At 46.3% G+C, this 27,500-nt stretch overlaps 2 protein-coding genes across 5 annotated transcripts in view; both read left to right on the top strand.

The window, feature by feature from the left end:
* Positions 1-19,874, top strand: part of asap1a (ArfGAP with SH3 domain, ankyrin repeat and PH domain 1a) — a 45,535-nt gene extending 25,661 nt beyond the window's left edge. Inside the window, exons 11-31 of one of the 4 annotated variants that reach the window (XM_035536230.1) lie at positions 81-167; positions 479-487; positions 727-827; positions 2,039-2,108; positions 2,254-2,338; positions 2,459-2,507; positions 2,842-3,005; positions 3,594-3,727; positions 4,791-4,882; positions 4,977-5,163; positions 8,114-8,199; positions 10,618-10,733; positions 11,570-11,637; positions 11,933-12,040; positions 12,493-12,718; positions 15,029-15,193; positions 16,657-16,729; positions 16,838-16,902; positions 17,009-17,577; positions 17,758-17,880; positions 17,984-19,874. In XM_035536230.1, coding sequence (XP_035392123.1) covers positions 81-167; positions 479-487; positions 727-827; positions 2,039-2,108; positions 2,254-2,338; positions 2,459-2,507; positions 2,842-3,005; positions 3,594-3,727; positions 4,791-4,882; positions 4,977-5,163; positions 8,114-8,199; positions 10,618-10,733; positions 11,570-11,637; positions 11,933-12,040; positions 12,493-12,718; positions 15,029-15,193; positions 16,657-16,729; positions 16,838-16,902; positions 17,009-17,577; positions 17,758-17,880; positions 17,984-18,058 — 2,652 coding nt within the window. In that variant the 3' untranslated portion in view covers positions 18,059-19,874. Of the gene's footprint in view, positions 1-80; positions 168-478; positions 488-726; positions 828-2,038; positions 2,109-2,253; positions 2,339-2,458; positions 2,508-2,841; positions 3,006-3,593; positions 3,728-4,790; positions 4,883-4,976; positions 5,164-8,113; positions 8,200-10,617; positions 10,734-11,569; positions 11,638-11,932; positions 12,041-12,489; positions 12,719-15,028; positions 15,194-16,656; positions 16,730-16,837; positions 16,903-17,008; positions 17,578-17,757; positions 17,881-17,983 lie in introns of all 4 variants that reach the window. The other 3 variants (XM_035536229.1, XM_035536232.1, XM_035536231.1) reach the window with 3 other exon arrangements.
* Positions 19,875-20,011: 137 nt separating this feature from the next.
* Positions 20,012-27,500, top strand: part of fam49ba (family with sequence similarity 49 member Ba) — a 19,323-nt gene continuing 11,834 nt past the window's right edge. The window contains exon 1 of the mRNA XM_035536432.1: positions 20,012-20,183. The gene's annotated coding sequence lies outside the window, so the exon portion shown is untranslated. The remainder of the gene's footprint in view (positions 20,184-27,500) is intronic.

The following is a 27,500-nucleotide window of genomic DNA, read 5'->3' as shown; positions in this document are numbered from 1 at the left end:
AGACAGTAGAGACATATATTAAGTGCGTTCTTTTTTGCAGTTGGTGTATTGTAACATAGCAAAGTATTTTTTTCTCTTAGATAAAACAAACCCAGGATGAAGAGAAAAAACAGCTCACGACTCTGAGAGATCTCATCAAGTCCTCCCTGCAGGTGGAGCAGAAAGAGGTAGCTACAGAGGACCTGAGGGTGTCAGGTCCTCGCATTAAAAATTAATCAAACAGATATTAAAAAATATTAAATTACTTTCAAACAGTAAAACTTTGCCTTTCACCAGAGACTGTTGGACTAACCTGCCATGCATGTGTGTGTGGACAGTACTAAACAACAGAGCTCTTCCTACAACTGCATCGTATTTAAGGGTTTAACTCTTGTGTGCTCAGTCACAGGGACCAGTCTGGGTTTTATCATGCTGTAATGATGTTCTTGCCTTTCTGACACTTCTCTTATCCGCTTCTTTTACTGCGTTCTGACTGAAGTCTAGGAGAGTAAGTGGACATCAGTAATGTTTCAGAGCAAGACCACATTTTTACTGATCTTTTAATTAGATTTTAAAGAGTACATTTTCTTTCCCTAAAACAATTTTTCTTTACTAACTTCTAACTCTGCTTAGAATAATGTCATTTGCTATTTATAAACCTCAGTTGTGTTTTAAATGGTAATTAATGATATCAAGACTTTGTGTGTGTGTGTGTGTGTGTGTGTGTGTGTGTGTGTGTGTGTGTAGGACTCACAGAGCAAGCAGAGTGGTTACAGTATGCACCAGCTTCAGGGCAATAAGGAGTTTGGCAGTGAGAAGAAAGGCTATCTAATGAAGAAGAGTGATGGGTGAGTCTCACTCCGTAAGGCTGTCCCCGTCATGATGGGTGAGTCTCACTCCGTAAGGCTGTCCCCGTCATGATGGGTGAGTCTCACTCCGTAAGGCTGTCCCCGTCATGATGGGTGAGTCTCACTCCGTAAGGCTGTCCCCGTCATGGTGGGTGAGTCTCACTCCGTAAGGCTGTCCCTGTCATGATGGGTGAGTCTCACTCCATAAGGCTGTCGCTGTCGTGGTGGGCAAGTCTCACTCCGTAAGGCTGTCCCCGTCGTGGTGGGTGAGTCTCACTCCGTAAGGCTGTCCCCGTCATGGTGGGTGAGTCTTACTCCGTAAGGCTGTCCCTGTCATGATGGGTGAGTCTCACTCTGTAAGGCTGTCCCCGTCATGGTGGGTGAGTCTCACTCTGTAAGGCTGTCCCCGTCATGGTGGGTGAGTCTCACTCCGTAAGGCTGTCGCTGTCGTGGTGGGTGAGTCTCACTCCGTAAGGCTGTCCCTGTCATGATGGGTGAGTCTCACTCTGTAAGGCTGTCGCTGTCGTGGTGGGTGAGTCTCACTCCGTAAGGCTGTCCCCGCCGTGGTGGGTAAGTCTCACTCTGTAAGGCTGTCCCCGTCGTGGTGGGTGAGTCTCACTCCGTAAGGCTGTCCCTGCCGTGATGGGTGAGTTTCACTCTGTAAGGCTGTCCCTGCCGTGATGTTCAACACAACACAAATCCCTTTAATTTAGTGGGGTGTAATCAGATTTTAATTAATCAGAAGAAATCATATATTCTTCTTCTTTGCCTTCATAAGTTAATTCTGTGTTGTGTTTAAATAGTGTTTTGTTTATCTAGTGTTGTGTTTATCTAGTGTTGTGTTTATCTAGTGTTTTGCTGGTCTGGAGAAGGTTGTCTACTTCTGCAGTGCTGCTGTCTCACAGAGTTTAACTCGGATTCAAATTCCAACATTTTTTGCTCCAGTAATTCAGTGGCTCCTATTAGAGAGTGGCTCCTGTTAGCCATGTTAGCCGTGTCTGGGACTGGCCCAAAGCCATGGATCTATGGCCAAACGACTGCTACCGAGAACTGCCATCTTTGCTGCTGGGGTAGTCCTTAATGTTCCGTATCAGCAGAGGAAAACGTGTTTTTTTAGTCTGTATTTACTGTAAAAGTGCAGCGTGTGTAACGTGCTGTGAGCTGTAGACCTGTAGGTGCTGAGATGCTGTGCTTGTGTTTTGACTGACTAGGCTCAGGAAGGTGTGGCAGAGGAGGAAGTGTTCAGTGAAGGGAGGCTTCCTGACCATCTCTCATGCCACGGTGAGTCCCATCCAAGACTGACTCAGAGTTCTGCTCAAGTCCAGCTTGGAGTCCCTGTGGCCTTTCTCCATCTTTCTCCACATATCTCCATCTTTCTCCACCTTTCTCCATGTCTCACTCCCTTCCTGTGACTTGTACTCTGCAGTCCAACAGACAGCCGGTTCGACTTAACCTGCTCACCTGCCAGGTGAAACCAGGGGAGGATAAGAAATGCTTTGACTTGATTTCCCGTGAGTACACACACACACACACACAAACACACACACAGAAGTCCATTACAGAAAGATGGACTAAGTGCAGTGTAAGCTAAAAAGCGCATAATGTAATACCTTTTACCCCTCCCCCCACAGATAACCGCACGTATCATTTCCAGGCGGAGGATGAGCAGGAGTTTGTGATGTAAGTGAGTGCATGATGTCTACAAGCCTGTGTTTGTGTGTGTGTATGTGTGCATGTGCTCACGTGCGTGTGTGTATGCATGTGCGGGCCACCTAGTCCAGTAAACCCAGAGAGTCCAGAGAGTGCAGTTCTGTGTGTGTGTGTGTGAGAGTGTAATTCTGCATGTGTGTTCGTGCACAACACTTTGTGTCTGACACTGTGTTTACACTGATGTGTACATCTGTGCATTGTGCTTCTATATGCAAATTATGAGGTACTGATTGTGTGTGTGCGTGTGCGTGTGTGCGTGCGCGTGTGCGTGTGTGTGTGTGCGTGTGTGTGTGTGTGTGTGCAGATGGATCTCGGTACTGACCAACAGTAAGGAGGAGGCACTCAATATGGCTTTCCGTGGTGAACAGAGTGCCGGGGACGACAGTCTGGAGGACTTGACCAAAGCCATCATCGAGGACACCTTACGCACACCTGGGAATGATGCCTGCTGTGACTGTGATGCGCCAGGTAAACCTTGCGCTTGCGCTTGCGCTTGCACTTGCGCGTGCGTGTGTCACAGTGAGTCATGAGATGCGTCTGGTCTGTCTGCATTTATTGCATTTACCTTGCTGAGAAAACCATATGTTGTGTGTGTGTTTGTACGCCTGCGTGTTCTGTGCGAGTAGGCTGGTATTTGTCTGCCCCTAGACGCATCTGCATGGGCATCCAAGCATAATGCCTACATGTACATACTGGCTGTAACTGAGTTGAGCCAACAGTTTCACGCCTCTCTTCTCTCTCAGATACACTCTGTTCATAATAGTGTTCACCTCCTGCTGTCTTGTTTGGTTTCACTTACAACCAAATATTTGTTTGGAACTGAACGCAACACGAAAACAGCAGGAAGTGAAGGTGTGTAAGGGAAACACAGGCACAGTGAGAACTGGAAACTTTTTTACTTGCTTTAATTTGCTTACTCACATCAAAGCGTTAGAGCCATGCGCCACCTGCTGGCTGTGATGTGAACAGCAAAGCATTTTTTTTCTCAGTGGCCCTATCATTAGTGTCTGCTCAGCGGTACCTGTTCTTGTGTGTGTGTTTGTGTGTGTGTTGCAGAACCTAAATGGCTGTCCACCAACCTGGGCATCCTGACGTGTATCGAGTGTTCAGGGATCCACAGAGAAATGGGTGTCCATGTCTCTCGCATTCAGTCCATAGAACTGGACAAACTCGGCACCTCTGAGCTCTTGGTGAGGGACAGACACACATGGCTTCTGTTTGATACGCAACATGAGTGATCCCTTTCTCAACAGCTGTGTGGGAGTATGAGGCCCATAACGAAGTCTTGTGTATCAGGGGGCTTCCAGCAGTTGGACAAACAGAGTCATTCTTCATGTATCAAACATGGCAAACGAAGGCACTGATGGAGGCAATCTATCAAACATGGCAGCACAGAAATCCTCTCTGTTTACCTTCCAAAACTAACGGGAAGACCAGGAGTCTATCCTTCCTGACATGGAAATGCTACCAAGGCTGAGAGGTCCCACTGAAGGCTTTATATCTGTTTATTATACATGCCAAACACTGCCAGGATACCTAGGTGTCTGCGCAGTGATGTTTTACTGATCTGAGGCCAGTGTGGCCACTAATCTTCAAGTGACTTAGGGAAGACGTCTGGGGACAATAAATCAGAACAACTATCAGTTAAATTTTAAGTCCTTTCACAAATATTACCCTGCAGGTTTGAGTAGAAACAGGAGGACAAGGATCTTGAGATTTGGAGGAAGAACTTTTTTCAGGGGTTTTCAGAATTTGGTTACCTTGGATGACATTGTGAAAAGCTGCAGGGATATTCTGTTTCCTAAATTCTTGGAAATCTGCATCACCCACTGACACTGGCATCTATAAGAAAAGACTAATTCACTCTTCATTAATTAGTGGCCTATTTAAGTTTCCTAACACCGCTTATTTAAAGCACGTCAAACAAGTGGAACGTACAGCTAATACACAGCAGTGCTGACCTTTAGCTGTTTAGTGCTTTAATACCTAAGGTCTGGCCTGGTTTGGTCTGGTCTGACCCGGTTTGGCCTGGTCTGGTCTGGTTTGGTCTGGTCTGGCCTGGTTTGGTCTGGTCTGACCCGGTTTGGCCTGATCTGGCCTGGTTTGGCCTGGTCTGGTCTGGTTTGGTCTGGTCTGGTTTGGCCTGGTCTGGCCTGGTTTGGCCTGGTTTGGTCTGGACTGGTCTGATCCGGTTTGGCTTGGTCTGGTCTGGTCTGGTCTGGCCTGTTGTAATGTTCATTTTTCTCTCCTTAGCTGGCCAAGAATATAGGGAACAGTAGTTTTAACGAAATCCTGGAAGGAAACCTCCCAAGTCCCTCCCCCAAGCCCACTCCATCCAGCGACATGTGAGTAAACAGTGGCATGTTTTAGTGATTACTGCACCTTTGCAGGTTTGGGAGGTGCTTGGTGTGAGGCTGGTGTGTTTGATACCCCCCCCAGGACCGAGAGGAAGGAGTACATCAACGCCAAGTACGTGGAGCACCGCTTTGCCCGGCGGACGCCCACGACGGCCACGGCGCGGCAGGGTGACCTGTACGAGGCAGTGCGGACACGTGACCTGCATGCCCTGGTGCAGCTCTACGCTGACGGTGTGGAACTGTTGGATCCATTCCCCGAGGCAGGACAGGTGGGCAGCATGTGTGGCGTGTCAGCGTCCTCGGCCTCAACTGTCACTGCTGTTGTTCTTGATGTTGTTTTGCCAGTACACTCAGCAATGCTCAGGAACTTCCAGCAGTGGTGAGAAGTGGTTATCTTTGCAGTCGCAAAGCCAGATTCACTTCTCCATTTCTTTCTAACCTCAGTAGCACACGTCAGGATGGTTGTGTCTGGTGGTGATTTGACAGTTTGGTGTTGTAAAACTGAACTATATGTCCCAGACCCTGAACTATCCTAGATTGGTGTGTACAAGTACTGGTCATTGTAAAATAGTCAGTCATGTCTAAATCCGATATAGTTTCATTGTGTAATCAGGGTTTACACTATTACTGACTGGTTGCAGGACTTGTCTTGTCTCTGTGGTCATTTGGTTTGTATCGTGTGAAATGGGAGGGCCAGTTCCTCAGCCTCAGCTTCAGACGGTACCACGGCGCGGGACACTGGTCCAGTCTAGTCTCCCTGCTCTCTACGGCTGGGGGCATTTCATACACGTGTGTGAAATGGGAGGGCCAGTTCCTCAGCCTCAGCTTCAGACGGTACCACGGCGCGGGACACTGGTCCAGTCTAGTCTCCCTGCTCTCTACGGCTGGGGGCATTTCATACACGTGTGTGAAATGGGAGGGCCAGTTCCTCAGCCTGAGCTTCAGACGGTACCACGGCGCGGGACACTGGTCCAGTCTAGTCTCCCTGCTCTCTACGGCTGGGGGCATTTCATACACGTGTGTGAAATGGGAGGGCCAGTTCCTCAGCCTCAGCTTCAGACGGTACCACGGCGCGGGACACTGGTCCAGTCTAGTCTCCCTGCTCTCTACGGCTGGGGGCATTTCATACACGTGTGTGAAATGGGAGGGCCAGTTCCTCAGCCTCAGCTTCAGACGGTACCACGGCGCGGGACACTGGTCCAGTCTAGTCTCCCTGCTCTCTACGGCTGGGGGCATTTTCATACACGTGTGTGAAATGGGAGGGCCAGTTCCTCAGCCTCAGCTTCAGACGGTACCACGGCGCGGGACACTGGTCCAGTCTAGTCTCCCTGCTCTCTACGGCTGGGGGCATTTCATACACGTGTGTGAAATGGGAGGGCCAGTTCCTCAGCCTCAGCTTCAGACGGTACCACGGCGCGGGACACTGGTCCAGTCTAGTCTCCCTGCTCTCTACGGCTGGGGGCATTTCATACACGTGTGTGAAATGGGAGGGCCAGTTCCTCAGCCTCAGCTTCAGACGGTACCACGGCGCGGGACACTGGTCCAGTCTAGTCTCCCTGCTCTCTACGGCTGGGGGCATTTCATACACGTGTGTGAAATGGGAGGGCCAGTTCCTCAGCCTCAGCTTCAGACGGTACCACGGCGCGGGACACTGGTCCAGTCTAGTCTCCCTGCTCTCTACGGCTGGGGGCATTTCATACACGTGTGTGAAATGGGAGGGCCAGTTCCTCAGCCTCAGCTTCAGACGGTACCACGGCGCGGGACACTGGTCCAGTCTAGTCTCCCTGCTCTCTACGGCTGGGGGCATTTTCATACACGTGTGTGAAATGGGAGGGCCAGTTCCTCAGCCTCAGCTTCAGACGGTACCACGGCGCGGGACACTGGTCCAGTCTAGTCTCCCTGCTCTCTACGGCTGGGGGCATTTTCATACACGTGTGTGAAATGGGAGGGCCAGTTCCTCAGCCTCAGCTTCAGACGGTACCACGGCGCGGGACACTGGTCCAGTCTAGTCTCCCTGCTCTCTACGGCTGGGGGCATTTCATACACGTGTGTGAAATGGGAGGGCCAGTTCCTCAGCCTCAGCTTCAGACGGTACCACGGCGCGGGACACTGGTCCAGTCTAGTCTCCCTGCTCTCTACGGCTGGGGGCATTTTCATACACGTGTGTGAAATGGGAGGGCCAGTTCCTCAGCCTCAGCTTCAGACGGTACCACGGCGCGGGACACTGGTCCAGTCTAGTCTCCCTGCTCTCTATGGCTGGGGGCATTTCATACACGTGTGTGAAATGGGAGGGCCAGTTCCTCAGCCTCAGCTTCAGACGGTACCACGGCGCGGGACACTGGTCCAGTCTAGTCTCCCTGCTCTCTACGGCTGGGGGCATTTCATACACGTGTGTGAAATGGGAGGGCCAGTTCCTCAGCCTCAGCTTCAGACGGTACCACGGCGCGGGACACTGGTCCAGTCTAGTCTCCCTGCTCTCTACGGCTGGGGGCATTTCATACACGTGTGTGAAATGGGAGGGCCAGTTCCTCAGCCTCAGCTTCAGACGGTACCACGGCGCGGGACACTGGTCCAGTCTAGTCTCCCTGCTCTCTACGGCTGGGGGCATTTCATACACGTGTGTGAAATGGGAGGGCCAGTTCCTCAGCCTCAGCTTCAGACGGTACCACGGCGCGGGACACTGGTCCAGTCTAGTCTCCCTGCTCTCTACGGCTGGGGGCATTTCATACACGTGTGTGAAATGGGAGGGCCAGTTCCTCAGCCTCAGCTTCAGACGGTACCACGGCGCGGGACACTGGTCCAGTCTAGTCTCCCTGCTCTCTATGGCTGGGGGCATTTCATACACGTGTGTGAAATGGGAGGGCCAGTTCCTCAGCCTCAGCTTCAGACGGTACCACGGCGCGGGACACTGGTCCAGTCTAGTCTCCCTGCTCTCTATGGCTGGGGGCATTTCATACACGTGTGTGAAATGTTTGGGGCATTTCATTCCTTTCTTCAGAAACAAAAGGTCAAACCACATCTGTGGCTGGCATTCTATAGCAAGTTTTCAGTACTTCAAACATAAAGAAGACCTGAGAGTATTTTGGTTTTCCACAATTTAGCTTCAAGACTTACAGACTGACATCAGTTTTATTCTGAATTTTAAAGCATTTGTATTGCAATCCGAGTTGTACAAACTGCAAACCATTTGGTGTGATTACCTGTAAATGTATGCGTTAGGACCCTGGGGAGACGGCGCTACACTTTGCTGTACGGACCTCCGACCAGACCTCCCTGCACCTGGTCGATTTCCTCGTACAGAACAGGTACTGTCCTTTGACGTCCCATTCACTACTGTCTAGATATGGTGGAGTCCTGTGTCTGAACTGGGTCTCTGTGTCAGGCCCTAGCTGTGACCCTGTGACCCTGGCTAGCCGCTTAGGTAGAGGAAAGCAGGGGGAACATGAAAAAAGATTTTCAAGCATCTTATGAGCCTCTTAAAACATTGCTTGTCTTCCAAAAACACATAAAAACAGCCAACGAAGTTTCATTATCTGATATTATATCCAGAAATTGCCACAGACCTGAAGTGATATTAAATATAAAGGACAACATACTCAACCTGCCGATTTGCCGTAGCTTTAAGACCCTGCTTTAAGACCCTGAAAATCACATCGCAACTTCTGCTTATAACCTTTCACCTCATCTTTCTGTCTTGTGATGTGGATCTTATGCACCTTGTCTCTCTAAAGAAGCCATAGGGTTTTGTCTCCTATAAACACCTGCTGGACCTCTGGTGTCTCTGATAAACACTTGCTGGACCTCTGGTGTCTCTGATAAACACCTGCTGGGCCTCGGGTGTCTCTGATAAACACCTGCTGGACCTCTGGTGTCTCTGATAAACACCTGCTGGGCCTCGGGTGTGTCTGATAAACACTTGCTAGACCTCTGGTGTCTCTGATAAACACCTGCTGGACCTCTGGAACTGTCCCTGCATGTTAAATAGTTTAGAGTAACTTCTTCAAAAACAATCTCAATTCAAGAGAATATTACCCATTTCAAAATGATAATTTTTCCCAAATTTATGAAAAACGTTTCCCATATTTGGTCTCAATTTAATTGATATTTAATAGACATTCCCATTTGTTAAAACTGACAAACCATTCTGTGATACTCTGTTTTGTAACATCCTGGGATCCATTGAAAGGAGTCAGAACGGGGGTGGTGTGTTGCCTTATTTTGGCGTTAGGATGAACTCTGGAAGCTGCATCCTGAAACTGAACTGAACTTGTCTGAGTTTTTAGGAAGACTGTAAGGAGACCATTAGTAAAATAGAGGTCTTGTTTTGGCAAAAATCAGTAATCGTGTTAATATTTTTAGACAGTGCTGCTTTGACACGACACTAAAACAGCACAAACGACACCTTCAGTGCACCTAGTTTGCAAAAAGTTAATTTGTTTTGCGGGTCGTAGAGTCAAAATTGGAAGCAAGTCTACATCTCTCATTTTTAATTCAAAATAAAATGATCTATTTTATCTTTATTCAGCTGCAGCATCCCCAACCCCAACACTAACCCCAACTGTAACCTCAACCCTAACCCTAACACTAACCCCAACTGTAACCTCACCACCAACCCTAACCCCAACTGTAAACCCAACCCTAACAATAACCCCAACTGTAACCCCAACCACAACCCTAACCCCAACACTAACTCCAACCCTAACCCTAACCGTAACCTTAGCACTAACCCCAACCCCAACCCCCACCCTAACACTAACCCCAACCACAACCCTAAATTGAACCTTGACCCTAGTCTGAACCTTTGCTCTCAGTATCTGGTGTGACCCCCTTGTACTGATAAGTCCTGCACATCAGTGTGGAGGAACTCCTCTATACAAACAGCCTCAGCTCAGCAATGTTGGAGGGTTCCTCCCGTGATCTGCTTTTTTCAGGTCCTTCCACAACATTTCTATGGGATTAAGGTCAGGACTTTGACTTGGCCATTCCATAATGTCCTGAAATTCAGCTTGTGGACAGATATCCTGACATTTATCTTAAGAATTTGCTGGTATAATTCAAATTTCATTGTTCCATCAATGACGACAATGACGACAAGCCGAGATGCAGCAAAACAGGCCCAAACCGTGACACTACCACCACCATGTTTCACAGAAGGGATGAGGATTTTTATACTGGAATGAATTGTTTCTCCAAACATAACGCTTCTCATTTAAACCATAAAGATTTATTTAGGTCTTTATTTTGTGTTCATAAAACATTGTTCCAATAATCTTATGCGATCTTTAGCAAACTGCAGGTGGGCAGCGATGTTCTTTCTGGATATCAGCGGATTTCTCCTTACAACCTGCCATGAACACCACTGTTGTTCAGTGTTCTCCAATGATGGACTCATGGACTTTAACCTTTAACACCTGACTCCAATTTCATCTTCAAATTATTTGCTAATCCTAAAAGTTCACATACTTTTGCCACTCACATATGTGCAATACTGGATCATTTTCCTCAATATATAAATGACAGAGTTGAATATTATTGACTAATTTGTTTGGTTTGGTTCTCTTTCTCTACCTTCTCTACCCTAGGACTTGTGTGACAATCTTCTGAAGTTTAAGGTCAAATGTATGCTGAAATATAGACACTTGTAAAGGGTTCACACACATTCGAGCACCACTGTACATTAAATTTTATTTGTGTGTGTATATGTGTGTGTGTGTGTACCACAGTGGCTCTCTGGACAGGCAGACAGAGAGTGGGAACACAGCACTTCATTATTGTTGCACATACGAGAAGCCAGAGTGTCTCAAACTGCTGCTCAGGGGCAAACCAGCCATGGATTTAGGTGTGTTGAACACAACATGGATGTTTTATAGATTATGGATTTAGGTGTATTGAGCACAACACTGGGATGTTTTATAGATTATGGATTTAGGTGTGTTGAACACAACACGGATGTTTTATAGATTATGGATTTAGGTGTGTTGAGCACAACACTGGGATGTTTTATAGATTATGGATTTAGGTGTGTTGAACACAACACGGATGTTTTATAGATTATGGATTTAGGTGTGTTGAACACAACACTGGGATGTTTTATAGATCATGGATTTAGGTGTGTTGAACACAACACGGATGTTTTATAGATTATGGATTTAGGTGTGTTGAACACAACACTGGGATGTTTTATAGATTATGGATTTAGGTGTATTGAACACAACACGGATGTTTTATAGATTATGGATTTAGGTGTGTTGAACACAACACTGGGATGTTTTATAGATCATGGATTTAGGTGTGTTGAACACAATACAGATGTTTTATAGATCATGGATTTAGGTGTGTTGAACACAACACTGGGATGTTTTATAGATCATGGATTTAGGTGTGTTGAACACAATACAGATGTTTTATAGATCATGGATTTAGGTGTGTTGAACACAACACGGATGTTTTATAGATTATGGATTTAGGTGTGTTGAACACAATACAGATGTTTTATAGATCATGGATTTAGGTGTGTTGAACACAACACGGATGTTTTATAGTTTATGGATTTAGGTGTGTTGAACACAACACAGATGTTTTATAGATCATTGTGATTGATTGGCAAGCTTCAGAGAAAAGAACCAACACTCCACCCAAGACAGCTGGAGATTAAGTCACTGTTTGTCATTTCAGTCAATCAAAATGGGGAAACAGCACTGGACATCGCTAGGAGGTTGAAAAACACACAGTGTGAGGAAGCTGTAAGTGTCTGCGTCCACTACAGCTATGGCATCATTTCGCTGACTCTTAGATGACATGAATTTGGCTAAAATTGAGCTTGTAGCTACAGCAAGCTTTAATTACAACATCACCATCCTCATGTTGTGACATCAGCACCCTCAAACTGTGATACAATAGAGATAAAACCTGTGGTTTTGAGCCATATCTTCTTGCCTCTGTGTGTGTGTGTGTGTGTGTGTGTGTGTGTGTGTGTGTGTGTGTGTGTGTGTGTGTGTGTGTGTGTGTGTGTGTGTGTGTGTGTCTGTGTGCGCAAAGCTGGTGGAGGCAGCAGCTGGGAAGTTCAACCCTCACGTCCATGTGGAGTATGATTGGAACCTGCGGCTGGAGGAGATTGATGAGAGTGATGATGACCTGGATGATAAGGTTAGACTGGGTTAGACTGCTGGGTTAGACTGGGTTAGACTGCTGGGTTAGACTGGGTTAGACTGCTGGGTTAGACTGGGTTAGACTGGGTTAGACTGCTGGGTTAGACTGCTGGGTTAGACGGCTGGGTTAGACTGGGTTAGACTGCTGGGTTAGATTGGGTTAGACTGCTGGGTTAGACTGCTGGGTTAGACTGGGTTAGACTGCTGGGTTAGACTGGGTTAGACTGGGTTAGATCACTGGGTCAGATGGGCCAGCATGCAATTGGATTCTTCACATCTGAAGACACCAGCATGACCTGGCCACTCTGTGATTGACACTTATTCTAGCCATTGGAGATTTAAGATTTAAATGACTGACACCAGTACAATGATCAGGAGAGAAAAGGCCAAGGTGAATAATATCAGTGGTCCGATTCAGACGGATTCCGTTTTGTCGTGTGTCTCCAGCAGCCGAGTCCGGTGAAGAAGGAGCGTTCTCCGCGCCCACAGAGCTTCTGTCATGCCTCCAGCATGTCACCCCAGGAGAAGCTCTCTCTGCCTGGCTACCTGGGCCATCGTGACAAGCAGCGCCTCTCTTACGGCGCCTTTGCCAACCCGGTCTACAGCACGTCCACTGAGGTGCCCATCTCACCCAGCCCCGACGGCCCCGCTGCGCCCACCAAGAGCGCCACCAAAGGTACCCGCCGCTCTAGTGGCAGAATAGTGCCTCTGCTTAGTGCAGAGTGCATGAGTGGTGAATATAATTCAAATACAGGTAATAGAATTTAAATACGGGGAATAGAATTCAGATACAGGGAATAGAGTCCAAATACAGGGGAATAGAATTAAAATATGAGGGAATAGAATTCAAATACAGGCAATAGAAATATTGGGGAATTGAGTTCAAATATGTGTGGCTGTAGCTCTTCGTAGGACATCTTTTTCTGCAGTCTCTGGCTTTTCTAACCCAGAAGAGGAAATGACATGGTTGCACCATATCCCACTAGTAGTAGCCACTCATGCCTCTGAGAGAAACCCAACATACGTGGGTGTGACGTGCACTGCTCTGTTAGATTGAAATTAGACTGTGAGATCAGTATTAGACTGTGAGATCAGTATTATTAGATCAGTATTAGACTGTTAGATCAGTATTATTAGATCAGTATTAGATTGTTAGATCAGTATTATTAGATCAGTATTAGACTGTTAGTTGTTAGGTCAGTATTAGATTGTTAGATCAGTATTATTAGATCAGTATTAGATTGTTAGGTCAGTATTATTAGATCAGTATTAGATTGTTAGATCAGTATTATTAGATCAGTATTAGACTGTGAGATCAGTATTAGATTGTTAGATCAGTATTATTAGATCAGTATTAGATTATTAGATCAGTATTATTAGATCAGTATTAGACTGTTAGATTGTTAGATCAGTATTATTAGATCAGTATTAGACTGTTAGATTGTTAGATCAGTATTATTAGATCAGTATTAGATTGTTAGATCAGTATTAGACTGTGAGATCAGTATTAGATTGTTAGATCAGTATTGTTAGATCAGTATTAGACTGTTAGATTGTTAGATCAGTATTATTAGATCAGTATTAGACTGTTAGATTGTTAGATCAGTATTATTAGATCAATACTGGACTGTTAGATTGTTAGATCAGTATTATTAGATCAATACTGGACTGTTAGATTGTTAGATCAGTATTATTAGATCAATATTGGATTGTAAGATCAGTATTAAACTGTTAGATCGTTATTCTGCTTGTTTGCTTATTGGAGGTGAGCCCCCACTCTCTTCTCCAACCCTGCACTCCCACGCCATACCTGCACAACCCTGCACACCCCTACACACACCTGCACAACCCTGCACACCCCTACACACACCTGCACACCCCTGCACACACCTGCCCCAATTATGGAGATTAGTGACATCAGAGTGGTCCAAGTCTGCTGGTTGAGGGGTATTCCTGGGCTGTACTGTGACGCTCATATCAGTGTCACAGCCTTCTTATGTAAGAAACCTGATGGGTTTTTTGCAGAATTTTGTATACAGAGAAAATTATTATCCAGCAGACAGGAGGGGCTTGTATTCTCAGACATGCACACAGGAGGAGGGGCTTGTATTCTCAGACACGCACACAGGAGGAGGGGCTTGTATTCTCAGACACGCACACAGGAGGAGGGGCTTGTATTCTCAGACACGCACACAGGAGGAGGGGCTTGTATTCTCAGACACGCACACAGGAGGAGGGGCTTGTATTCTCAGACACGCACACAGGAGGAGGGGCTTGTATTCTCAGACACGCACACAGGAGGAGGGGCTTGTATTCTCAGACACGCACACAGGAGGAGGGGCTTGTAGTATTTGAGACACACACACACACACACACAGGCCCCTCCCCCACCGGTTCACACTGTCAAGGGCTCATATGTAAGAGCAGGAGGCGCTGTGGTGAGCACTATTTAACTAAATACAGCTGGAAATGAAACTGTACCACATTATTCTACTACTTTAATTAGTACAGTGACAAAAAAAGATAGTTGTTGTACTATTACTATGGCAACAACAAAACAACAAGAACAAAAACCCACAGATGTTTAACCCACATGAAGTTTAGTGAAGAAAGATGTCACTGTAAATCCCTCTAATAATTTGCATAAGTCTTTTTTGAAGGTATTTTAGCTCCAATGGGATGAGACCTTCGCAGTTAAAAATATTTATTCATAAGGAAACCTCTGTCAAATAAATTAGGCTTTTCCATTCAACACTGTGAGTCGTCTCTTAGTAAGACGCAGACGGCAGTATCGTAGCAGTAAAGATGTCCCATCTTCTCTGCTCTAGATCATCTGTCCTGCTAACACAGCACACTGCTAACACAGAGCTGGCAACAGGATTAACAATTTCTGTCACTTCTCTCCCTCTCTCTCTCTCTCTCTCTCTCTCACTCTCTCTCTCACTCTTTGCCTCTTGCCCTGTCTCTTCCTCTCTTTCTTTTTTAGTTCCCTCTTCCGGACCACCCACCTCCCTCCCACTGGCCTCCCAGACATGCATGAGTGGCAGCTCCACCCTTTCCAAGAAGAGAGCTCCTCCACCACCCCCGGGTGGCCACAAGCGCACACTCTCTGACCCCCCCAGTCCTGTGCTCCAGGGGCCCTCATGCAAAGGTCTTTTAACCTTCATTTGTGCCATTCACAATTCTTACAAACCAAATGTCACGCAAACTGCAGCACAGAAGGAGAGCAAAATCGCGGGACAGTTTAGAGCAATACAGGAGATGTAACTGAGCTTTGAAGCCATGTTGACATCCTTCTGTACGTGTGTGCGCGCCCTCTCAAGATGTTGGCATCCCTCTGTACGTGTGTGCGCCCTCTCAGGATGTTGACATCCCTCTGTACGTGTGTGTGCGCCCTCTCAAGATGTTGGCATCCCTCTGTACGTGTGTGCGCCCTCTCAGGATGTTGGCATCCCTCTGTACGTGTGTGCGCCCTCTCAAGATGTTGGCATCCCTCTGTACGTGTGTGCGCCCTCTCAAGATGTTGGCATCCCTCTGTACGTGTGTGCGCCCTCTCAGGATGTTGGCATCCCTCTGTACGTGTGTGCGCCCTCTCAGGATGTTGGCATCCCTCTGTACGTGTGTGCGCCCTCTCAAGATGTTGACATCCCTCTGTACGTGTGTGCGCCCTCTCAAGATGTTGACATCCTTCTGTACGTGTGTGCGCCCTCTCAGGATGTTGGCATCCCTCTGTACGTGTGTGTGCGCCCTCTCAAGATGTTGGCATCCCTCTGTACGTGTGTGCGCCCTCTCAAGATGTTGACATCCTTCTGTACGTGTGTGCACCCTCTCAGGATGTTGGCATCCCTCTGTACGTGTGTGCGCCCTCTCAGGATGTTGGCATCCCTCTGTACGTGTGTGCGCCCTCTCAGGATGTTGGCATCCCTCTGTACGTGTGTGCGCCCTCTCAGGATGTCGGCATCCCTCTGTACGTGTGTGCGCCCTCTCAGGATGTCGGCATCCCTCTGTACGTGTGTGCGCCCTCTCAGGATGTCGGCATCCCTCTGTACGTGTGTGCGCCCTCTCAGGATGTCGGCATCCCTCTGTACGTGTGTGTGCGCCCTCTCAGGATGTCGGCATCCCTCTGTACGTGTGTGTGCGCCCTCTCAGGATGTCGGCATCCCTCTGTACGTGTGTGCGCCCTCTCAAGATGTTGGCATCCCTCTGTACGTGTGTGCGCCCTCTCAGGATGTCGGCATCCCTCTGTACGTGTGTGCGCCCTCTCAGGATGTCGGCATCCCTCTGTACGTGTGTGCGCCCTCTCAGGATGTCGGCATCCCTCTGTACGTGTGTGCGCCCTCTCAGGATGTCGGCATCCCTCTGTACGTGTGTGCGCCCTCTCAGGATGTCGGCATCCCTCTGTACGTGTGTGCGCTCTCAGAGCATCCCAACAGGAAATGTACCATCGCTACACGATTCTCCCTACAATCTCCCTGCAGTCTTCCACTGTCTGTCAACACTCCACTACCCAACACTCCACTGACAACAGCAGAAATAATTTGTGTGCTTTTATTTTCTCTTGTCTGAGCTCCTAAACAACTGAAACGTAAATACACCTTTTCTATTTATCTACAGGAAGTGATTCGACACCCCCACCTGCAAACAGAACTTCTCCTGGTAACAAATTTGAAGGAATACAGCAGCAAAGGTGGAGTAACCAAACAACTTAATCTACACATGAAATGAACGTCAAAATTACACAACCATTTTACAAAAACATCTTGTTCATCGCTGCAATATTATCCCCTTCTTGCAGCACTACATCTACTAATACTAAATCAACACTTGGTCCAAGAGTCTTACCCAAACTACCTCAGAAAGGTGAGTTTCCCCTGCTACAGTACTTAGTGCTGGCTGTTTTTACTTGATGGAGTCACGTACTGTTGTACTGTCCACTGTTATTAAATATATGTCCTCTGTCTTACAGTGGCGTTACGAAAGACTCTGGTCAGTGTCGCTTCAGTGGACAAGCCCAGCCAGGGCCCTGAGGTTCTGCAGAAGCCTGCACAGGCTGTAGACACACCCACTAGAGTGTCAGACACACCTACTAGAGCTGCAGATACAATCACTAGGCCCACGGAGCCTCCACCCAAAATCCCTCAGCTGGCAGAGAGAACCCAACCAAGCGAGATTCCGCCCAAGCCACACGTCTTGGATCTGCCCCCTAAGCCGCAGTTATCGGACCTACCCCCAAAACCACAGCTGTCCGAGTTACCACCCAAACCCCAGCTGTCTGATCTGCCCCCTAAACCTCAGCTCAAGGATTTGCCCCCTAAGCCGCAGCTAACGGAGCTGGCCGTAAAGATTCCTGTGTCCTCCGATCCCGCTCACAAACAGCCCGCACTCGAAGACGCAGCTCCCAGACTGCAGATGTCCGAGGCCCAAACGTCCAGCCAGCAGGGGGAGCTCTCTCCTAGGCAGGCCAGCGAGGACACTAACGGCGCACTGGCAGGTGTTGTGGAGATGCCAGTTCCTCTGCCACGGAAGATAAACACGGTGAGACACTCGTGCACAGTGGAGGCGGGCTTCTTGTACCATGACATTGCAGGGGGTCATATTAACATATTTTAGTGATCAACTTCGCCGCTGTGATAGCACACTACAAATCTAGAGCACTTGATACTGGCAAATCAAGCTTGATACTGGCAAATAACTGGAACATGTCTTGTTCGTCAGGGAAAGAGCAAAATAAAGAGGGTGAAGACCATCTATGATTGCCAAGCAGATAACGATGATGAGCTGACCTTCACCGAGGGAGAGGTCATCGTCGTTACTGGGGAAGAGGACCAGGAGTGGTGGGTAAGTAAGACTTGCCTGACTCACCCAACCTTGGCATGAAATATTCACATTAATATTCACATTAATACACCGAAAGCTTCTTTCTGCACTTTGTCTTGTCCAGATCGGGCACATAGAGGGTCAGCCAGAGAGGAAAGGAGTCTTCCCCATGTCCTTTGTCCACATTCTGTCTGACTAACATCGTGACTGACAGGTGTGCGCCCACGCCCCTAGCACAAACGCCGCCCCTTTGCCTCCCACTGGACTGGACTCCGCCTCTGTACATAGCTGCTGTATTCCAAGCAAATTTCAAGATTCCAAATGGACACACACACACAAGGAAAAGAGTCGTTATGGAATCCCCAGTGCGGGGCTGGTGAATGGTGAACTGCGTCCAGCACGTGATGTTCATAAACTGCATTATTCTGCCTACCAGTATTACAGTAGCGGTGCCAACTCAGCAGTAGCGTTCCTCGTGTTCTAGCACTTAACATTTCTCAGTGTATGCTGTATCTTTTGTGGACGTGTGCACACACGGAATTATATGTATGTCCATATTACGTGTGTCTATGTACATACATATGCACAAACGTCTGCGTATATTTATGTACTTATGTATGATGTAAGTGTGCTAATGTATGTTAACCTTGCTTGCGAGACCCATTCCTAAATGATTTGGCTTAGTATCTTCAAAGTCATCTGTCCATCTTAAGACCAATGAATGAAACGAGAGAATGACATGAATGTTTCACTAAAGATGACAGCAGTGTTGGAATTCCCAGTTATTCGGTACAGTGGCACGATAACCAGGGGTAAAACTTTACCAGGATTGGGCGTCTGAGCGTCTCATCACCTATGATTAATGAGGATTACCCAGATGTGTTAGATTGCTTGCTGCAGAGGACAACGGAAACCAGACGTAATGTTTGTCTTCTGGGTTTCAGTGTCATGGTAAAGACGCCTACTCCACACTACATTGTATTGGCTGTCCATGAGTCTCCTCAACTATGTAAAGCCACATCAGATGTCACAAATCTCGGGAAAAGGGCCCTTATCCCCAGGGGTCGTGGAGTAATTGCAGACATGTATCTCACCAAGTATACCTCCTCTCCTGCTGTGATCCATCTAAAGACATACAGAAAATCCACTGTTCCTGACCTTACCATCACACTCGGAAAGGACTGCAGCTAAGATTGTTGCGTTATGGACCTCCACACATCGACCAGCACTGGTAATACAGGTTCAGTGCTAGTTCATGTACACCTTTTTTTGGGGTCTATTTACAATACCTGTGGAATTTTTTGTTTTGTGTTTGCTTGTTTTTATTTGAATTTATGGGAACAAAGCAATGAGTGACTGGATGTAACCTCTCAGAGTGAACGTGACGCTGCCTTTGACTTCACTCAACCAGGGTTCCCTCTTGGGTTTTAATGTATTATATTAACAAAAGATGACATATTAATGAACGCGTCCTATACGAATTTGTTGATAGTGTTTGTCATTTATAGGGATACCGTATGAAGAGGGTTATATCCCTTTGAGTGGATAGAGAATAAACGAGTTTTCAGCGGTTTTAGGATATGTTACAAGTACCTTAGCTCTAACTTGGGTAAACCACATCAGTATCGCGAAAGACTCAGCAACCGTTTTATCGCCATTAATGTATTGTGTAGTTTGAAGCCCCCACACACAGTCTTTTGTTGCACCAAAAAGTGTGAAATTCTTGTTTAGATAGGAAACACTTGACCTAGAGATGCACTCTTGGGTATTCAGTAACTGGTGGTAATTAAGAGTCTCTGTGTTGCCGTGTCGTAGGCTACAAACCACGGCTGGTGTTTGAACCACTCGAGCGGCTTTTCTGGAAAATAACTGGATCTGATCCTAACGTAACATGTCGGATGTATTTTGCCACTATTTCCCTTGGTTTTCGTCTGTGTTTTGATGCACTGTAAGTCAGAAGAAAAACTTCACTATCAAGTTAAATCTATGAATAAATACTTTACGTTGAAACGACACGGTGCCTTTTCCTTGTAGTCGCTAGTCCACGGAAACGTTTCCCTCGTGCGCGGTTCAGCGCTGCGCTGTCGGAAGGCGCGTGGCGCGGCGTGTGCTAACGCTTTCACTTCCGTTTGTGTAAATCAATTCCTTTTATAGCTCGGACTGCCTGCGTCGCAGCTCTGCGCGAACCTGTGCAGCGGACGGCGGATAAAGCACTGCCTTTATCATCGGCCAACCCGGAAAATGTAGACACCAAAGTCCTCAGGATGATCCGCTGAGTGGCACTTCCCCACGTTCGCTGTGAAGCCGTTTATTCGAGTTGGAAGGTAAGACTTACCTTATGCACCTTTAGGATCGCGTTAGTGATTTGCAGCACGTTTGTGTCGTTGCACGGCAGCCGGGTTCGGCGCTTTAGGAGCGAGCGCTGATCTCGGGACAGGTGAGCTGCACGTTCACCGGGGACGTCTGTGTTCACCTCTCAGCGTCTCGCAGCTGCGACTCCTTACACTGGCTTTATCTTCAACTCATGTTAAGGCAAATATTTCGAATGGATGTAAGCAGGAACAAATTGTTTAATTTTCACAACACTGTGAACAGTATATATATTCACGAGCAGTAAAGATGTGACTCAGGCTTGTCTCAAGGCAGGGTAAAAAAAAAAACAATTTAACAAAACGACTACATTAAGAAAGCAATATGTTTACAACAACTAATCCAATAATACAAAATGGTTTCAAACTTCCTCTGTGTCAATGCACATCAAGCCACTTCCTGATTTTGTGTTGGCAAAATACGCATTTCGATGTAGAGCGAATTCCTTTCCCTTGCAGGCTGAGGCATCATAACTGTACTACAGCGGCCCCTGACCCCAGGCCAAACCTGTTGACCCCGGTACAGGTGGCCCAGCAATAACCTGGACTTTGCGTTTGAGTAATTGTGTCCGTCAAAACCCAGACGGCTGGTGCTACATCCTCTCTGCCCTTAGTCCGCACACTGTGCCCTTAGAGCTTCACAGATGGTGGTTTGTTTGAAGGTAGATTTGCGCCTGAAGCGTATTTCATATTGTGAGCGTGTACGCTCCGTTATTGTTCAGTTTCCATGAGATGTGAAAGGCGGTTGCTGAAAATGACAAGACATTGACTGATATGTGATTAATGAGTGCTGTGCAGAATTGACTGATATGTGATTAATGAGTGCTGTGCAGAATTGACTGATATGTGATTAATGAGTGCTGTGCAGAATTTAACAGTCAAATATACTGGATGTGTCTGTATGTGTATGTTCAAGTTCCTTCCTGTCTGAACTATGAATGTGAAGTCGCGAGACAGTAAATAATAACCAGATGTGTTTCTACCACCTCTAAGGTGGTTAAGGGCCACTAACACCAAAATTATTTTATTATTCAGAAAGTGAAAGATGGTTGTTTGTTGTGAGGTGCACTGATATTCATAATGGGTTGAAACCTGTTCTCCTGAACAAAGTGAAAGCAACTTATTTTAGCTGCCTTGCATGCAGCTACCATTAGGGTTAGTATTAGTGTTAGGGATAGGGTTAGTGTTAGTGTTAGGGTTAATGTTAGAGTTAGGTATAGGGTTAGTGTTAGGGTTAGTATTAGTGTTAGGGATAGGGTTAGTGTTAGTGTTCGGGTAGGGGAACTATTAGTATTAGGGATATGGTTAGGGTTAGGGTTAGTGTTAGGGTTAGTATTAGGGATAGGGTTAGTGTTAGTGTTAGGGTTAATGTTAGAGTTAGGCATAGGGTTAGTGTTAGGGTTAGTATTAGGGATAGGGTTAGTGTTAGTGTTAGGGTTAATGTTAGAGTTGGGCATAGGGTTAGTGTTAGGGTTAGTGTTAGGGTTAGTATTAGGGATAGGGTTAGTGTTAGTATTGGATAGGGTTAGTGTTAGTGTTAGTGTTAGGGTTAATGTTAGAGTTAGGTATAGGGTTAGTGTTAGGGTTAGTATTAGGGATAGGGTTAGTGTTAGTGTTAGGGTAATGTTAGAGTTAGGTATAGGGTTAGTGTTAGGGCGTCTTCTCTGTTGCGGAGGTGCCATTAAACGTGCCCTCAAGGCATGTGCGACTGCTTACAGAAGTGGGAACAGTGTTCCAGCTTGTTTTTATGGTTTAATGCCAGTTTTCTTAAGTTATTTGTGAAGTTTCTGAAGAAAGCTTTTATTTATTATTGTGGTGGGGAGATGAAAGGAAGTCAAAATGTGTATTTACTTCTGTTTCTAGGTTCACAATGCTACCGCTAAAATGCTAGCAGTCAAATTTCAAATGTTAGCACTCAAACAGTTGACACTTTTAGTTTGGCTCAGAAGTATTTGTTGAGAGGAGGAAGCCATTGTTTCAGAAGCTTGTATGTTTAGACTCTGTGGTTTCACAACCCGGGGTTCTTTTATAACGCGACACTGCTGTAGGCCCACATGCCGAATTAACATTAGTGAAACTGAAGAAAGAATTCAGGAACCTTCTAATGCAGTAACATAACCCTGGATATCATTTGTGTTTAAAAAAAGATAAGCACTTTTTTTTCCCCAGCGGGTGAATATGGATTAGTCTTGTTTCATGCCCACATGTATGTTACATTTGAAAATTACAATAAAAGTATGAACATTTCCACTCAGTCATTTGTTACATGCTGAACATCAGCATTGTTTCATGTTGCTGTATAAAGTGCTGCATTGTGGTCTGAGAGCTGTGTAGGGCAGCAGTGCTTGTGCAGTCATGCTGGCAGAGACGTGTCCTCACAGGCTCGGGCGGATCTCCGCCTGCTGGTGGCATTTTAGCTTGTTGTGCTGCTGTGGGCCAGTGAATGAAGCCAACAATATATGACAGAGAAACCACAGAATATGGAGGACAACAGTGTCTGGCCACTGATGTAGTAAGACTGTAGTACTGACTGTAGTTAGACTGTAGTACTGACTGAAGTAACATAGTAAGACTGTAGTACTGACTGTAGTAAGACTGTAGTACTGACTATAGTAAGATTGTAGTACTGACTGAAGTAACATAGTAAGACTATAGTACCGACTGTAGTACTGACTATAGTAAGATTGTAGTACTGACTGAAGTAACATAGTAAGACTTTAGTACTGTCTGTAGTAAGACTGTAGTCCGGACTGTAGTAAGATTGTAGTACTGACTGAAGTAACATAGTAAGACTGTAGTACTGTCTGTAGTAAGACTGTAGTCCTGACTGTAGTAAGATTGCAGTACTGACTGAAGTAACATAGTAAGACTGTAGTACTGACTGTAGTAAGACTGTAGTCCTGACTGTAGTAAGATTGTAGTACTGACTGAAGTAACATAGTAAGACTTTAGTACTGTCTGTAGTAAGACTGTAGTCCTGACTGTAGTAAGATTGTAGTACTGACTGAAGTAACATAGTAAGACTGTAGTACTGTCTGTAGTAAGACTGTACTCCTGACTATAGTAAGATTGTAGTACTGACTGAAGTAACACAGTAAGACTGTAGTACTGACTATAGTAAGATTGTAGTACTGACTGAAGTAACATAGTAAGACTTTAGTACTGTCTGTAGTAAGACTGTAGTCCTGACTGTAGTAAGATTGTAGTACTGACTGAAGTAACATAGTAAGACTGTAGTACTGTCTGTAGTAAGACTGTAGTCCTGACTGTAGTAACATTATAGTAAGACTGTATCACTGACTATAGTAAGACTGTACTAAGACTGTAGTACCCACTGCATTAAGATCAATGCAGCAAGCATGTTGCACTAGCCAAAATGGTTAAGGCCCCAAACACAGTAAAAAACATTTGCAGTGACCTTTAATGTGTGAGTCAAGAAGTGGCAATGCTTTTTGTCTAAACTGGATGCTGAGTAACCAGACTGCAAGAGACATTAAGAAAAGACAATGGCATATGCTTTGGACAGAGAAATATTTTTTTTTTATATTGATCCACTCAAGGAAGAAAGGCATGCTGAAAGGTAGAAACCCTTAGATCAATACACAGAGCCTTGTTAAGCAGTCTTTACAACAATACATAGAGCCACGTTAAGCAGTATTTACATCAATACACAGACTCCTTAAGCAGTATTTACATCAATACACAGAGCCTCCTTAAGCAGTATTTAAATCAATACACAGAGCCTCGTTAAGCGGTATTTACAGCATATGCAGCATAGTTTATTAGTGGAATCACCATTTGATGTGGAATCACCAATTGATATAATAAAAATACAAGATATATAAAATATACAGAGAAACTGCAAATACTAGTGAGCACTTATAGCTATATGGAGTAATTTTAATGTGGAAAAAATATGGTTCATACAATAATTCAGATTAGAAATCACATTGTTATTAAGCTTTTGTTTCACTTATATAACATAGCTGTAAATTGACCCCAGATAAATCTTTAAGAAGGACATTTTTAATAAGAAATGTTACTTTTCTTTTAAATATAGCCTGTGAAAATTCATTATTGACCACTTTAGGTGTGCACAGGATGCAAATATTTGGTCTGTTTTCATAAACACTGGTACACATTTGGTAAATATGAAATATTTGGTAAATTAGATATTTTTTAGATAAAATAATTTCAAATGGAGTATGTACTCCAATATCACAGTGAAATAAAATTAAAGATGATAAAGGTTAAATAATCGCACTGATTTTTAAAAATTAAAAATTAAACCTTAAAGACGTTAACACCACCTCTCACCTAGACTTTAACACCAACGTTCACCTAGATGTCAACACCACCACCCACCACTCACCTAGACGTCAACACCACCGCTCACCTAGACGTCAACACCACCACCCACCGCCCACCTAGACGTCAACACCACCGCTCACCCAGATGTCAACACCACCGCTCACCTAGATGTCAACACCACCACCCACTGCTCACCACCCACCTAGACGTTAACACCACCGCCCACCTAGACGTCAACACCACCTCTCACCTAGATGTCAACACCACCACCCTCCGCTCACCTAGACTTTAACACCACCTCTCACCTAGATGTCAACACCACCACCCTCCGCTCACCTAGACTTTAACACCACCTCTCACCTAGATGTCAACACCACCACCCTCCGCTCACCTAGACGTTAACACCACCTCTCACCTAGATGTCAACACCATCACCCTCCGCTCACCTAGACTTTAACACCACCTTTCACCTAGATGTCAACACCACCACCCTCCGCTCACCTAGACGTTAACACCACCGCTCACCTAGATGTCAACACCATCACCCTCCGCTCACCTAGACGTTAACACCACCTCTCACCTAGATGTCAACACCATCACCCTCCGCTCACCTAGACGTTAACACCACCTCTCACCTAGATGTCAACACCACCACCCTCCGCTCACCTAGACTTTAACACCACCGCTCACCTAGATGTCAACACCACCACCCTCCGCTCACCTAGACGTTAACACCACCTCTCACCTAGATGTCAACACCACCACCCTCCGCTCACCTAGACTTTAACACCACCGCTCACCTAGATGTCAACACCACCACCCTCCGCTCACCTAGACGTTAACACCACCTCTCACCTAGATGTCAACACCACCACCCTCCGCTCACCTAGACTTTAACACCACCTCTCACCTAGATGTCAACACCACCACCCTCCGCTCACCTAGACGTTAACACCACCTCTCACCTAGATGTCAACACCACCACCCACCGCCCACCTAGACGTCAACACCACCTTTCACCTAGATGTCAACACCACCACCCTCCACTCACCTAGACTTTAACACCACCTCTCACCTAGATGTCAACACCACCACCCTCCGCTCACCTAGACGTTAACACCACCTCTCACCTAGACGTCAACACCACCTTTCACCTAGATGTCAACACCATCACCCTCCGCTCACCTAGACGTTAACACCACCTCTCACCTAGATGTCAACACCACCACCCACCGCCCACCTAGACGTCAACACCACCTTTCACCTAGATGTCAACACCACCACCCTCCGCTCACCTAGACGTTAACACCACCGCTCACCTAGATGTCAACACCATCACCCTCCGCTCACCTAGACGTTAACACCACCTCTCACCTAGATGTCAACACCATCACCCTCCGCTCACCTAGACGTTAACACCACCTCTCACCTAGATGTCAACACCACCACCCTCCGCTCACCTAGACTTTAACACCACCGCTCACCTAGATGTCAACACCACCACCCTCCGCTCACCTAGACGTTAACACCACCTCTCACCTAGATGTCAACACCACCACCCTCCGCTCACCTAGACTTTAACACCACCGCTCACCTAGATGTCAACACCACCACCCTCCGCTCACCTAGACGTTAACACCACCTCTCACCTAGATGTCAACACCACCACCCTCCGCTCACCTAGACTTTAACACCACCTCTCACCTAGATGTCAACACCACCACCCTCCGCTCACCTAGACGTTAACACCACCTCTCACCTAGATGTCAACACCACCACCCACCGCCCACCTAGACGTCAACACCACCTTTCACCTAGATGTCAACACCACCACCCTCCACTCACCTAGACTTTAACACCACCTCTCACCTAGATGTCAACACCACCACCCTCCGCTCACCTAGACGTTAACACCACCTCTCACCTAGACGTCAACACCACCTTTCACCTAGATGTCAACACCATCACCCTCCGCTCACCTAGACGTTAACACCACCTCTCACCTAGATGTCAACACCACCACCCTCCGCTCACCTAGACGTTAACACCACCGCTCACCTAGATGTCAACACCACCACGCACTGCCCACCTAGATGTCAGGACCACCACCCACCACTCACCTAGATACACCACCACTTACCTAGATGTTATCAACTCAAAAATCTTTCAGTATAAAAATATTTATCTCAAAATGACTACAGATTACTAGTGGATGTTTATTATTTTTTTTATTTTCTTTGGAATAATTAATTATTGGGGGGGTGGTAGAAAGTAAGGCTTTTGATTCGCTAATATATTAATTTAACTTACAAGACTGCCTAATTTTTTTTACATATTCATTCGTTTATTTATTTATCGTCTTCCAGAATTATTACATGCTTATCTCCACTTGCTGTTAAGACATTCATGCTGTATGGTTTGGCTGAAATTTGCCATTTTGATTATATGTGGTACATTTTTTAACCAGTTATTTAGTGTCCATGCACAGACTGTCCCTTCAGGTACGGGCACCAGGACACAACTGCACAGCCGATACCCTTCACACTGAATTGAGGCGCCACTGTAGTACCCTCTGTTGTCCACCAAGGGGCAGTAAAGTACCACCAGATCCTAGCCCATATTATGCACGTTTGTACACACTCCAGTCGTGTGTCAAACTCCAGTCGTGGCCTTGCGTAATATTTTTCTCTTATTTTCAAGGTCAAACACTTCCCTTCACGGCTAAATTCAAAACGTGGAATCAAGTCATTCAGATGGGATGTAGTAACATACAGTGTAGAAATATGCATCGAGGTCAAAGGTCCTTGTGGATAAAGATGACTGCTGACACTCTGGGGGCACATCAGTTAACACTTCAGAGTCGAGCCCTCTAGCTGCCCCTGGTGGGGGGGCCCAGGGGCTGAAGCCAGATAAAAACATTTTGAAATGAGGCTGCACATGATGAAATGAGCTAGGCTGTCG

Source organism: Electrophorus electricus, chromosome 18 (genome assembly GCF_013358815.1).
Source record: "Electrophorus electricus isolate fEleEle1 chromosome 18, fEleEle1.pri, whole genome shotgun sequence".
In the NCBI taxonomy this organism is placed as follows: Eukaryota; Metazoa; Chordata; class Actinopteri; order Gymnotiformes; family Gymnotidae; genus Electrophorus; species Electrophorus electricus.
Note: the sequence above shows the minus strand (reverse complement) of the source record. Positions and strands in the feature narration are given on the sequence as shown.